We start from the raw sequence: 15,543 nt of genomic DNA on the forward strand, positions 1-15,543 counted from the left end.
GTGGAACAACACACACACACACACAAAATGTCACCAACAACAATCACTAATAATATCTTTCTCAGGTTGCAACTCTTTTGATTAACAGTGACACTGGCCTGACGCTCTATTTATTATTGCTCATATTGTTCAACATGTCCTGCCATTTTTTTATGTACCTGGCAAATTTCTCACAATGATATTTGTTATAGCATCTTTTTTTTTTATCTTGTAATGCCGTATGTTCTATGTGTCTTGTCTTTTGAGTTGTAAAGACATTTTTCTGGGACTAGCGGTTGATGAGGTATATGCTAATGAGAATGAATGCAATGAATCATTAAAACAAATTGGAGAATACACTCTGCAGAATACTCTCTGCACTTCTGCAGAGAAATCATTAAATCCCCAGACTTTCCCTGTCTGGACTACACCGCTCAGAATTCCATGATGTCCCGCAACACACAAACAGTATGTAAATGCTTGTAAACAAGAGTATTTCTCACCAAACATCCAGACATCACTAGCCGTGGTGAAACGTCTGAAGTTGATTGATTCAGGTGCCATCCATTTGATCGGTAATCGGCTAACAGAGGCTGCAGGAAAAATACACAGAGCTGATGTCTTCATCCTATTATCACATCATTTTTCCCTGTGGTGCATTCTTCTTTGGCCGTGTGTCAACTGATGTTATGAATTATGAACATGACATTTGATTTGGTTTGACTGTTAAAGCACTTTGTAAAGGGTGCCTGTGAATGTGTGTGTGTGCGTGTGTGTGTGTGTGTGTGTGTGTGTGTGTATGTGTGTACCCTTGTAATACTCTTCTTCCTCAACGTAGCGAGAGAGGCCAAAGTCACCCAGCTTGACACACTCTGGAGATGCCACTAAGACATTTCTCACTGCAATATCTCTGCAGAACAGAGACAGGAGAGAGAGAGAGAGAGAGAGAGAGAGAGAGAGAGAGAGAGAGAGAGAGAGAGAGAGAGAGAGAGAGAGAGTTAGGTATTTCTTCACTGTTACAATTAGCTGTTATAATGGTTACTCTTCCTGGGATCCACATCACAAAAGCTTCCATGCATCAGACAACAAAAAGTAAAAATCCATATAATGATGCTGGACAAAAAGTAACAATAGTGTAACAAATATAAAATCTCAAAACAACAACAGCAACACAGTTTGTAGAGTAACCCATCTCAGTTGCTATATCTAATTCAACAGCAGAAAGACATGAGTCAAGCATCCACAAGGAAGTATATGGCCTAAATTAAAATAGCTGTAGCACAACAGTACATAAAAAACTAGAATCAAAATAAGAATCATATCAGAATCAGAAATACTTTTGTGATCCCCGAGGGAAAATTGGGTCAATTGCAGTTGCTAAAATTCTCAAGAGAAGACTATATCATAAGCATAAGTGAAATTATAAGAAATAGAAATGGAAAATAAGAAAGATTGCATTTAAGAAAACAATACAATATAATTAATATACAATAAACTATCTAAATAGTTGAAGTGAATGGGGTCTGGTTGTTGCACAGATTTCAGGATAGAATCTTATGTAAATATTATTTTGTATGTTGCACCTATGCTCATGTGCACACAGACCTGGGGTGAGAATTAGTACTAAGGGAGACAGTTGTCCATGTTTAATAAATGAATACATAAAAAAATAAATCAATAAAAACTTGCATTGTGGTGCTGAAAGACCTAGCTTTGCCTCATTATACAGTAACACTCTTCTTCCTTTCATACACCAAGCTGAAACTTTGACAATAAATAGATGTTAATATCACTACTTATATAAATGTGGTGCCACTGATTTATTGATGATATGATAAGCCACAGTGTATATACACCTTAGTGCACATCTTACAAACAATAGAAGATAAAGCACCAAAAAGTCAGACCTATTGCCATTGTGTGAAATCTGGATCCAAATAGCATTCTGATATCAGTTCAAAACAATTTCTGGAGCTTTTTTGATATGAATTTTACCATAACATAACTGTGAAACTCTTGTGCCCTTTGAGTTGGGATCATGTGAATTCAAGGGGTTAGACTTATAGTTACCTCCTACACATTGCCAGCTGTCAGATGCCTGCTGAGTAGTGTGCTGACCAAAATGAGGAAGTGAGCTGCACTGTCATATTCACTCTCTAGAAAAGATTTCTGCCATTTTTGGATCTCTCAACAATCACACTCTGTTTTTAACTGTCACGTGGTCCAACAAGACAAAATGAAGCTTCAGAATAAGTCTAGTGGTGTAGCTGTGTGTGAGGCTGAACTATTCTTCACCCTAACAGGGTGAATGGTCTTTAAAGTGCCATACCAGTGATTTTTCCTATTTAGCCTAATATCTACATAATGTAAAAATGCCATATTTCTGCTAATCTTCCCCCAAAGCAAGCAGTCATATTTTAGAACTCACACATTATTTTTAAAAATCAAGCAATTTTGATTATACCTTTTGAAATCTTTAGTACCCCCTTCATGATTTGCAAAATGATTTGTTGCAATGTAAAATGTAGGAAAATTGTAGTAAATATGCCAAACACTCAAAATCACTGGTCCTTTAATTTGCATATACACACACATTTAAAGTAATTACATGTTAAAATTACTAGCCATCACTACACAAAGAAGCCCATTCTGATTCCCACGGCATCTAATACTGCGGCTTGGTCACACCCTTCTGCATCTGATACTGACACAAAAGGCACCCATTAAAATCCAAAGACAGTCTTAGGCCTCAATATGAGACGCAGCGAATGGTGAGGAAGTATGAAGAGTGACAAAGTCTGTGAAGGGAGGCGGATGGAAAGGATGGTGGGCGTGTAAGCCAGAGGACATTCAAGCATGAGAGGTTTTAATGCCTAAACCTAGTGTTTCACTAACCTTAACCAAGTGTTTTTTTTTATGCCTAAACCTAGCCTTTCCCTAACCTATGTGTTTCTTTTGCTTAAATCTAACTTTTCCCTAACCTTAACCATGTGGTTTTCATGCTTAAACCTAACCACGCGACACTGACACGTGGTCTGCTGTGACCAATCTGCGATATTGGGAAAAACCTGGGAAAGAGTAGCAAGCATATTTAGCATTCTCTCACAGCACTAATCAGATTTTATCACATGATGTATACTTTATGTATGCATCAGGCCTGTGCATTTTTTCTTAGTTTCTTAGTTTAGTTAGCATTTGGATAGAAAATTATTTTTCTTATCAATAGGACACCTACAGTATATCCAGTTTATGAAAGCTTTTCCACTTAGTTTTCTAAACAAATGGTATCTGGTAGCTTTTTTGTTTTCTGCTGCACTGGAAGTGATATGTTTTACATTTAGAATAAACAAAAGAAGAATTGAGTAAGTTTGCATGAGTAGTGATAACCACCATGAGTTAAACAGGCAAAGAAAAGCACACCATTCACAATACTTCTACTTAATTAAAATATACACCATCACTTCTCTTTTGTGCAGAGTCAAAACAAAACAAAAAATGCCTTCGATAAGGAAGAATTTTTACTGAGTGTCTTGTTTCTGTTTTGAGATGCACAGCTGTTCAAATGAAACACAAAGACATATGTCCAAAATGAGAGAGCAATGGTGCTGATATCAAAGTAAAGGAAAGAGGCACTTCCTGCTCATGTGAAAAATGTGCTGCTTTCGCTCACTCTTTTCTGTGTGTGTGTGTGTGTGTGTGTGTGTGTGTGTGTGTGTGTGTGTGAGATACCTGTGCACCATGTTAAGTCCCTCCAGGTAAGCCATGGCTCTGCAGATCTGCAGGCAGTACAGGACTAACGTTGCAACACTCATTGTGTACTGCTGCTCCACCAAATATTTCCCCAGCTGTCATGAGACAAAATCAAGCATTTAGCATAAGCAACATAAATCTGGTAGTTTCATGTTTTGTTCAAGATATTTTGAGACACATACACTACTCACAAAAAGTTAGGGATATTTGGCTTACGGGTGAAATTTACGGAAAATGTAAAAAGTTCACGCTACAGTGATATTATATCATGAAAGTAGGCCATTTAAGTAGAAGCATGCACTGGTGATTTCCTCATCTCAAACAATTTCTTGAAACAAAAGCCAACAACAGTGGTGGATATACCACAACAAAAAATGTCAATGTCTCAATAACTTGTCATGTGCCCTTGAGCATCAATTACAGCTTGACAACGACGTCTCATGCTGTTCACAAGTCGACTTATTGTCTGCTGAGGCATGGCATCCCACTCTTCTTGAAGGGCGGCCCTCAGGACATTGAGGTTCTGGGGTACAGAGCTCCGAGCCTCTACACGGCGACTCAGCTGATCCCATAGGTTTTCTATGGGATTCAGGTCTGGAGAAAGTGCAGGCCACTCCATTTGAGGTACCCCAGTCTCCAGCAGCCGTTCCCTAATGATACGACCTCGATGAGCTGGAGCATTGTCGTCCATGAAGATGAAATTAGGCCTGTGTTGTTCATGCAGGGGTACAATGACTGGATTAATGATGTTATTCAGGTAGTATGGGCTTGTCACAAAGTGTAGGGCAGTTCTGTACTGACCAGACACACCTGCCCACACAGTAACACCACCACCACCAAAGGCTCATCTGGTGACAACAGTGGCTGATCCATAGCGCTCTCCTTGACGTCTCCAACATCGTTGGCGGCCATCATCTCTGCTCAACATGAATCGGCTTTCATCAGAGAACAGCACTGAGGCCCACTGGTCCCTCGTCCAGCGTAAATGCTGCCTGGCCCATGCAAGACAATGACACCTGTGCCTGGTGGTGTGGTCAGGTACCCTTGCAGGTCGTCTAGCACTCAGACCATGCTGATGTAAACGGTTTTGAATGGTCTGACGTGACACTTGGGTGCCTCTCACCTCCCTTAAACGTGCCTGGAGTTGAGTGGCATTCATGATCCGGTTCCACAGGGCACTGTTCACAATGAAGCGGTCATCAGTGTGGGATGTGGCCAAAGGACGTCCACTTCTATGCCTTTCTGTGACTCTTCCAGTCTCTCTGTATCTCTGTTGCAACCTGCTGATGACACTCTGTGACACTCTAAGCTCAGTGGCCACTTCCGTCTGAGAACATCCTGTTTGAAGCCTCGCCATGGCGAGGTGCTGCTGATCAATTGTTAGGTGTCGTCTTGGTCTCATGATGTCAAAATGTGAACAGCATGATGAGGAGGACTGTTTAAATACCAATTCTAATTGAACCAGGAAATTTATTGGTCGATTCATGGATCAAACACCTGTTGTGAATTTTGCCGTTAAGCTCCTTGTTAGAGAACAGCAACTTGTGCAAAAGGTACTGAAACACTGAACAGTGGGACATGTGCATTCAAAAGTTTACAGAAGGTCACATTAAGTTCACCTGTAAAGGTTAGAATGCATTTTAGGTTCATCCTGAAATTTCACCCGAAAGCCGAATATCCCTAACTTTTTGTGAGTAGTGTATTTGCTAATATATTTACTAACTATAATGTTTTATATCTTATTTGCTAAAGTGGCTAATATCTGATTAGAATTTTACCAGTTTTAGAGATGTGTGGGTTGCTTCTCTCCATTTAGTTTCCTGAGATGAGTTTTCAAAATGATCATATATGGTGAGCCATTTAACATTTAATAGCTAAGTTTGACTCACTGGAATTAACATTACAGGCATCAACATCATTTTTATTAGTCACTATGACTTTTCATGAAGATATCAATGTTATCATTCTGACTAGTCAAAACTTTAAAGATATCTTTAACTGGAATTATGAGTAGTAGTATATCTGAAATGAGAGCTGTGGATAGGAAGAATGTCATTGTGGATATCTGAAATGTTTTCGACTAGGTAGATAATTACAGAAAAATGTTAAAATGACTTGCCATGGACGTCAAGCGGACATACTAAAAACAGAACAGGAAAATGGTTGAAGGGTGCACTATGACATTAAACAGACCTAAAAACGAGGTCATAAGGTAATAAGCAGGGCTGTCAACAGCTATTGTAAAGGCACTGTCACAGCTCTGCAGAAAACTCAACTTCATTGACAGTTGAGAAGTGCTTTACTGTCTCATGAATAGCTATACATTCACCTGGCAATTTAAATAGTTTGATTTGGTCCAAAGGATGAATACTTTTACTAATGTAGGATACAATGTAAGGTTTACAGTGAACTACGCACAATTGACACTGCTGCGATTGCACCAGAATAATCCTTGCAGGTTATTTATCACAGACAACATTCAATCAGGACAATTTCCCAGAAAAGCAGCTCAGATTAGGCCTGACTGTAAATTTCACATGAACACATGTGTGAAAGAAAGAAACTGTGACACACATGGTCAGAAAGTTACCAAGGGTGATTGGTTGAATGGTCAGATGATACGTAGATGATGATAATCTGATGATAATCTGTCTCTGGATATGCAGATACAGCCTACCAAGACTTTACTAATACAAAACTGATTCTAGATCAGCACTCATATGATTTTGGTGTCTTGGTCTCCCTCTGATAAGGGCTAAAGTAATTAGCATGTAGTAGTTAGTAATTAGTACAATGGTAGTTAATTATACTGTAGTTAACAGGAATTTTACAGTTAACAATCAATGAAATGATAATTGATAATTACTTATTACACAGTAGACTATTTGGTAGTAGACTATTTAATACTATATTAATTATTTGTTTTATGGTATTATAACACTTTGTTAGTGGTTTGTGAACTGTCTATAAATGTTATTTTGATGGCTATTGAAAAGTTGCAGTTAGAAGTTCAGAGCTTCAACAGCTTATTTAAAAATATCCAACTTTATAAAGACCATCCAAATATTGTTTAAAGATGCACTATAATGCATTTACTAACTATTTACCATGCATTAGTTACAATTTCATTGTTTGTTAACTGTAAATAACTATTAACCATAGTTTAATTAACCATGAATTTTACCATGTGTTAATGACCCCATGAAATGGACTCTTACTTTCTTTATGTGATGTATTTCATGTTGATTCAGGTAGGAGTGCATGGTGCAGGGAAGGATCAAGTGCAAACCAACAGGATCTCAGTTTGGGAGAGAAACACAGTTTTATTTTGAAGGGACAGGTTTATGAGAGAGGATTTTCAAAGATTTCTGAGGGTTTTATTAGTTGAAATTTTAATTCACACCTACTAGTGCAGGATGATGTCACTATTTAAGATGCTCTGTTTTACAGGAAGCAGAAGTCATGTGAGGTCATTTCATGGGGACTTTAATGATGGTTACGGTAAAAGTGTTACGCAAACCCATTCAAACACACCTCTCCATGTTCATAGAGCTCCATGACGATCCAGACAGGATCGACCTCAATGACCCCAATTAGACGCACAATGTGAGGATGATCCAAACTCTTCATCAGCACTGGAACAGACCGAGAAAGCAAGATCACAGCAATATTAGTTATAAAGTAGACTACTGCTGGATCCATTCATGTCATCTGTTAAAATATCACAATTTATGGCCTTTGGCTTTAAGGTGCACTAGGAAAACCTGCACTGAAATGAGGACCCTTTGGACTCAACTGAGAAAAAAATGTGTCATCAGCATGAAATTTCTTAGTTGAGTCTATAAAGCTCTGATCACCAGATCCACAATGAGAACTGAACGGACAAAAAAGTGGAATAGGGACTAAATTTGAAGGTTGAGTGAGACTGTCTGGTCCTCACTGTCAGCCTGATACATCACATTTTTATTCTATGTTTTCTGTCAGCTGAGTCTAAATGGTCCTTACATCAGTCAGCCACTTTGCATGGTGCACCTTCAAGGCTGCCTTAATATCCATCTCGAATGAACTCTTTTAGCAGATTTGAACTCCTGAGCAGATTCATCTGATTTCTTTCAAAAACATGAGGAAAAAGGCAAGGAGCAACTTAAAAGCAAATGACCAAAAAATTTGCCAGAAATTAGTAAAAAGGTACAAGAAAACGACACAAAAATTTGACAAACAAACAAACAAACAAACAAAACAACAACAACGACAACAAGGAGATGATCAGAAATTGAGCTACGGAAGAGTGCTGAAAACTTTACAAAAAGAAAAGAAAAAGAGCTGAAAATGATCAAATTATCCATTTGTTTTTCCTGTAACATATTTTTTGCAAACACAAATTGATAATGGTGTTTTTGGTGCTAAAGTAACACCACACATCTGTCTGTATTTCTGTCTTATGTTATGGTTACATCAAAGACAAACTAAGGCAATAAAAAATGTAAACTAAATGCAATAAAAAATATCTAATTACTGCATATAAATGCCTTCAATTTAGAGCTTTTAAGGACCCATGATACCTTAGAGATGTCCTGATCAAACCACTATGCATGAGCATGGCAGACACACCCTCAACAATGTGTTTGTGTGGCAGCTCTTGTGCAAGCCATGGCAACATAAATTGCTGTCTTCCTCTTATGCTTTTGCTTCACACACACACACACACACACACACACTAGAGATTTGCTAATCACTGGCAATCTCTTTCTGTTCCACTGGGGTAACCGGGGCTTAATGAGTAAGTAGTAATAAGTAGAGATCATTCAGTAAATCATAAGTTATGTGTCCCTGAAGGCTAAACCCATGTGCCACCAAACTTTTCAAACCAGTTTACAGTTGCTATTTCGCAGGACAAAACTAACAAGAAGATATTATTTGGTCAGTGTGATACATGACTAAACATAGATCAACAATCTATCAGTTTAGAGGGATCACTGGTCCTGAATGGTCCTGTTATGCATAATTTTTTTTTTGGCAGAGCTTTGAAATAAATCGATCAATAGGTGTTGAGACAGGTGAGAGAATTAACTTTGCAAGCTCACATTTGGCTTGGCAGTTCAGGAGTAAATCAAGTTACCTTGCAGTAAGAAGGCCACATCTGTAGCTTCAATTCCACCACAGCCCCCGACTCACACTGCAGATTGACAAAGCCGCAGGCTACAGGAAGTCGACTAGAATCATGTGCTGACTAACTCAACATGCAATAACCCCCGCAAACCTCTAACAAAAACACTTTCCACACTTGTTCCACCAACCTCTATTGTTTGTTTCTATTTCAAAGTTTATGTACGTAAATGTTAATTTCACTACTAACATTGAGTAATTTAATCTAGAATGATTCAACTCATATCCTGTTCATGAAACCTTTTACATGTGCTGTTGTAAACACCTGGCATAGACACTTTGCAATTGCATCACAAATCCAGCAAACCACCACACAGAACTGAGAACTGAGAACTGATTGGACAAGAAAACAAAAAAAAGACATATATGTAAATATGTTAATGGTCATTGTTTAGGTACAGGTCAATTTTGTAACATTCTGAATAAAAGTGAATAATGTGTTTGTTCTTTTTACTGCGAAGTCATCTCAGTAGTAGTATGAGCCAAAGTGAATAGTGTGATAACATAGAATTGTTTATAATTGTAGTTAACTGTGACACAGTAAATTGTCTTGTCTTTAGCACTAGTCTCTACTCCAAAACACTGAGTTGCTGCTTGACAAGAGTCAACTCAGTTAACCTGAACAAATCTTTAGCTAGCAAACAGCGTCAATCCTGTGTTCCCATGGCCCTAAGTTCCCAGGGTCCTATGCTCCCCAACTCTATATAGCACATATTGGGAACCTGAAAAAGATGTCCCCCAGCTCTGTATTTGAGGGTTAGTGTTAGGGTTAATGTGCGTTAACAGAATGTTGAACTGGGGGACATGGAACCTTGGGAACTCAAGATCCTGGGAACATAAGACACTAGACAATTTAGGATTCTGGGAACATAGATAACACTTCATATAACTAACTAGCCTGCAGACAAATCTTTTTAGCTCTACTTTGAGATACAGAAGCACTTCAAAAGAACAGAGAAAACTCAATACTTACTCACCAGCTTCCCTGAGAAACTTCTCCTTTACATCTGCTGAGCACTCCTTGCATGTTTTAACAGCCACACGGATCCTCTCCCCAGTCTACACACACAGATTCACAAACATAAAAAATACATGAACTCCATTCATGTGTGGTCCATGACAGTGTTTTTCATATTTAGGTAATGCTGCATTTGAGTGCGCTCAGACGTCTTTGAAAAATGATCTCTCAGTCAGAGGTGTCCAAAAGCATGGCTGATCAAATCAGAATTCCCAATTGGAAATTCAGGCAAGATCGATAGCCTGAGTTTGACACATGACAACACATTGGCTTGGTGAACAGTGAAAAACGAAGAGTGAGCAGAATTCTCTTTGCTTCAAATTATACTTCATACAAGTTTTCTTTTTCTCATGTAAAAACACTACAAGTCATTTCAACTAGAGAATGATTTTCTTCTTTAACATTCCTCCATTGCCCACTGCCCACAGGGCAGGTATTTTTCTAGGTATTTCAAGTTTTTGGTATTGCATGTGTTCTAGTTTCTGTCTTGCTTCTGGCTAGACCGGAAATCCTGAAAAATAGGACACTGCCCTAAAATTGTTGTCAGATGATAACTAGTGGGTTCCCAGACTATATCAGCTATGTAACATTTTAGGTTACCTGTTAGCTTCAAATGCTCTGAGCTTTCAGTCTCTCAGTTTTAAGGTAGGATAGTGCTAGTGGCCTAGTATCACTTAATATAGTCTCTGCTAAAGTGTTAGAATGGATCCATTATCATTCAACATAGTCTCTGCTAAAGTTTTAGCACAGAGTCCATTATTACTTGATACAGTCAATGCTAAAGTGTTCTCATGGAGCGCTGGAGTCAATGATCTACTGGGAACACATGAATGATATTCGGTATTGACCAGTGGGACAAACTCCCAGCATGACTCATTCAATTTGGTGTTGGCTATTTTGCTGTTGTGAACTGAAGCGATCCTGAGAGAAAATTGACTCACCGGGCTTTTGTAAACCCCATCATGAACCTCTCCGAAGAATCCCTCACCGAGGATTCGACCCACCACAATGTCATCTCTGGAGAGGATGTGCTTATCTGATAATGCACAGGTGCACACACACACACACACACACACACACACACACATAAATACATGCACACACATGCATGGGTACACACAGCAAAAGGAATTTGTTAATTTGTTAAACTTATGAAATTACTTAATTTTATTCATACATATACATATCATAGAAAAGGTATTTTTGATATAATGTTTAATGTTCCAAATGAAAACACACACAATGTCTAGAAAATAGAGATTTAACTATCCAATGAATTTATAATTCTAATAATAATAAAAAAAAATAGAGATACTATTTTCTTGGGAAAAAATCATATATTTGGTTGGCGTATTCATATTGGGACAGTTCAAAGAAATGTGTGGTGCACTGAAGAAGTTATTAGTCAAGATCAAAAGATGAGGATTATGAACTTACAACGAACATCATTCAGAATGAGAAATACTTCCATAGAGAGAGTGGAGGAGGGGAATGAGTTGGCGTTAGCAGTTTGTGTCACTGTTTTGTGTCACGTATGGGAAGTCGGGGTTCCCCGTTTACAAAAATAACACTTGGACACTGACCGTACTCAGAGTGAGATATTGATTGCTGTGCTTTATTCAGATTGTTTGAGAATGTAAAGGGTTTGGAGAAAATAACAGAAACACCACATTAAAGTAACCAAATCACAAGAAAGATAGCACTCAGTAATGTGCATGCCTCCACCAACGCTGTGCAATACTCAAGATAAGCCATTTCCACATCATGTAGTTGATGAAATGAAACTTGTGTTAGTTCTTACTTTTTATGCTTGTTATTGAAGGTAATGTTTTTGGTTGAATACATTCAGACATTACACAGTTATGTGTGGGTGGCTGACATAGGGAGTATTGCCACTGTAGCATGTGGCAGTCCCTCCAGAATTATCCCTTGTATAATACAGTATATACTGTATGTTTCTGTTCAATGGGTGGAATTAAATAGTGAAATAGAAACAGAATCAGAAACAGTGAAATAATCATGTTTTGCCAGATTAATGCTTGTAAAAACTACATCTTGGGTCGTAGTTTCAGTATAGCAACTTGTTCATTACTTTTACATATAAAACACATAACAGTTAAACATTTTGCGAATGAGATCACAGGTCATGTTATACAACAAAATGTGAAACTCTCTTAGTGCTTATGTTAACCACAAAACTTTTAAGCTTGAATCAAAAACCCTATGGGGGAAAAAAATTGGAAGTCTGGCCAGGGAACCCAAGGCTCAAAAATATTAACTGGGTTTGGGACATTCTTAGAGCTTAGATCTATAAAAAGAATATTTATGATATAGATTGTCCTGATGTCTGCCATATTTTACTTACCAGAGTTCATTGTGCGCTCAGGAATCTCAGCATAAATATCAGAACCTGGAGTAACACAAATAAACACAGCAAAGCAAAATGACATTATTACAAAATTAAAATAAATCAAACATGCTGAATATTTTTGGACTGTGCTCTGTTTTGTCAGCATTCAAATTTTTCTTGGCACACTGTATGTTACAGCAAGCACACATAAAAGTGCAGTGATATGGTAGTTTTAGAAGGCTGTAACATTTGTTAGATCAACATAACATTTTAAAGACCATACCAGTGAATTTGCATATTCCGCGTAATAAAAATTTCTTCACACCGGTATTCCATCACTGTAATAAAGTCCTCCACATTAGTTTTCCTAAAAGCAGCAGCACTGCTGTGTTTTGATGTGTTGAATTTGGTTGGAGTGAAACAGTCCATTTTAGCCCTGAATCACAATATTGTTTTCTTCTGAATTGGCTCAAGTGACGGCAATGTCAACGTCCAGACACTGATAATATTATGATTCTGAGCTCAAATCACCAGGATTTCCGTTTTACTAAATCCCATAGTATAAGTTTTTTTTTTTTTTTTTTTTTTCTCAGAAGCCCCCTCCTGTGCTCTGTAATTTTTTCCCCTACAATGGCCCTAACACACCATTGTACAAATCAAATGCGAATGTGTCATTGTCCTGGCATTGGAGTTTTAAAAGTGGGCACTACAGTCAAATCCACCCAAATCCAGCATATGACATCTGATCTTATGCAGTCTGTGCGTCAGCATCAGTGTAAGATAAGATAAGCCTTTGTGAATTTTACTTACCAACACTTTGTCCACGTTTCTCGCTCGTGCCATCACTGAAAGGGGTGGGGGTGGGGGTGGGGGTTGGGATAAATCAGTAATATTGAGACTGCCCTCCAGCAAAAAATGTTGTTTGTACAGGAGCTTATTATGTTAGAAAGTCTTCACACCATGCAATAAGTACAGTTTTGATCTAACAAGCACAATGAGCAAAAATGTGGAAAGCCATGATTGGTTTTAGTGATTGCTGTTAATTAGGGGTTACATTTCCCACTTTAATGAGCAACTAGAAAATAAGCTAAGTAGAGCCCAGATTTTTGCCAAGGAGGCAAAATCGTCCCCGAGCTGTGCAGTACGTCTCCATTCCATCAGCTGTTTGGGATCTGATTCACACGCATTCAAATAAATTAACCACTACACTGGTTTTGATGTGTCTGCAGCAGATTGACGGGTCTGAGATGGATAGTGCACTCAGCAGAGCAGCCAATCACCTCTATTCATTTTATCTTATATCATAAAAAACACCACAATTAACACTGAACGTTTAACATTGGACTCTATGGTACTTCCACATCTAATCACACGCATGTCAGTTGACTAAAAATTGCAACATGGGCATAGTTACTTTTCTGTTTGTACTTGTCTCTTTTGGCTGATTGGTGTGAAAATTTAATCAGCTCTTCTTTGGCCCAAGACCAACCTTTCCACTAAGTTTCATGAAAATCCATTCAAAACTTTTTGAGATATTCTTTCTCAAAGACAGACAGACAGACACAGCAATTACATAAGCTCTGCCACCTCCTCGACAGAGGTAGTGAATAGTGCCTCAATTGCAAATTAGCAAAACACGGATATTTTGGACTATAAGTTCATGCAAGTGCATACAAAAAGAAAAAAAGGAAAAATAAATGAAATTACAGGTACAGAAAGAAAAGAGAACAATAGAGCTCTAAAAAAAAGATATGAAGAGGAGAGTGCGACAACACCTCCCATGTGTGTGTGACTTGCTCACACACACATACACATATGCTGATCCCACTTTATCTCCACCATGTTTTACATGGCTTTACACATTGGAGGACAAGGATAATTTGGACTGTATGTTCTCATAAGTGCAAACAAACAGATAGAAATAAACTGCAATTACCGTCTTGCATTTGTATGCCTCTGTGAACCTGGCAAGTTGCAGCTGACATCCATGTCTGTCCAGACTCATAATATTTGTAGTGAAGATTTGGCAGGAATTTAATAAAAGGTATTAATTTTAGTAAAAGGTATTAATTAAGGTAAAATGTATTAAGAGTATTATTTTAGTGAAATGGAGGTTATCTATAACTAACTATATTGACATGTGTGAATGCAGCAAATAATTTCCAGTGAGAAACATTTTGTCTTCACTTATAGACTCTTTTTACAGAGCAGTACAGAGGACTGAGCTTCGGTGTAACGATAACCACCTTAATTAAATAAAATAACTTAAAAAAAAAAAAAAAACAGTAAAAGTCTAACAGCTACAGCAATCAGATCAAAAAACACATACATTCACACTGCTCTATGCCAGCCAACAGAGTTTTAAAATGACTTTAAGGGATAAACTTGTCTTATTTCAGCAGTTTCTGCATATTGTTCTTGTAACATACATCATCATGTGATGCACCTGGACACATCATCAGAGATGTTTCCTGGGGTCATCAGGTATTTCAGGTTTTTCAACAATCAGACCCTCGCCTTGGTAGTGCTACCCCACCCACGGCTCTCCTCTCCTGATCCACAGCCACCTTGAAGCAGCATCTGCTGCCTTGGTGGCCATCTTGATCGCCCATCACCTACTGACCCCTGTGATGCCCAGCAAGTTGTAGGCCCTGCAGAGGGACTGCCCTACAAGCCTTCTGCATCCCACATCAATGGGCTTGCAGCTCGCTTGCTGCCCGTTGCTGCGGCATTCCTCCACTAGCTCAACATTGGCAACTTTCTCCTGCTGGCCTCTAATGCATTCCTCTAATGGAACAGTAAGTTTGAAGAGGATGATCTGCTTGGAGGTTTCCGAGATCAGCACACTATCTGGCCTTAGCATTGTTGTGGGAGCAGTCTCTGGAAACTTAATTTGCTTCCTCAGATCAACTTTCAGCTCCCAGTCTTGTGCTGTTGCTAGCTGAATCTATCAGTGGAATGGTAGATGGCATCTAGACTACCAGACATAGTAATAGTAGTCTAGTAGTAGAAGTCAGTAGAGGTCTAAGAGTTAAGGCAGGAGAGTGCATATAAATTATGTCACCATAGTCCAAAATAGATAAAAAGGTTGACTGAACAATCTGTTTCCTGCAATTCTTGGCAAAATATACTTTATTTCTCTCAAAGAATCACATTGTTTAAGGGACAGTGAAACTGGGATTCAGCATGACCAGTGAGCTTGTGGTGGACTACCAGATGAACCCCCTGCCCTGGTTGTCATCCAGGGAGAAGTGAATGAAAATGCTGAGTTATGGCATTG

The 15,543-nt window shown here is 38.4% G+C and overlaps 1 protein-coding gene across 2 annotated transcripts in view; it reads right to left on the bottom strand.

Moving 5' to 3' along the window:
* The window catches only part of LOC115370521 (protein-tyrosine kinase 2-beta-like), a 38,952-nt gene that overhangs the window by 7,845 nt on the left and 15,564 nt on the right, over nt 1–15,543 (bottom strand). For both annotated transcript variants that reach the window (XM_030067558.1, XM_030067550.1), the window contains 8 exons: nt 13,074–13,108; nt 12,279–12,323; nt 10,855–10,949; nt 9,873–9,954; nt 7,264–7,364; nt 3,709–3,824; nt 789–889; nt 483–572 (listed from right to left, as the gene is read on the bottom strand). In XM_030067558.1, coding sequence (XP_029923418.1) covers nt 483–572; nt 789–889; nt 3,709–3,824; nt 7,264–7,364; nt 9,873–9,954; nt 10,855–10,949; nt 12,279–12,323; nt 13,074–13,108 — 665 coding nt within the window. The remainder of the gene's footprint in view (nt 1–482; nt 573–788; nt 890–3,708; nt 3,825–7,263; nt 7,365–9,872; nt 9,955–10,854; nt 10,950–12,278; nt 12,324–13,073; nt 13,109–15,543) is intronic.

Source organism: Myripristis murdjan, chromosome 2 (assembly GCF_902150065.1).
Source record: "Myripristis murdjan chromosome 2, fMyrMur1.1, whole genome shotgun sequence".
Classification (NCBI taxonomy): domain Eukaryota; kingdom Metazoa; phylum Chordata; class Actinopteri; order Holocentriformes; family Holocentridae; genus Myripristis; species Myripristis murdjan.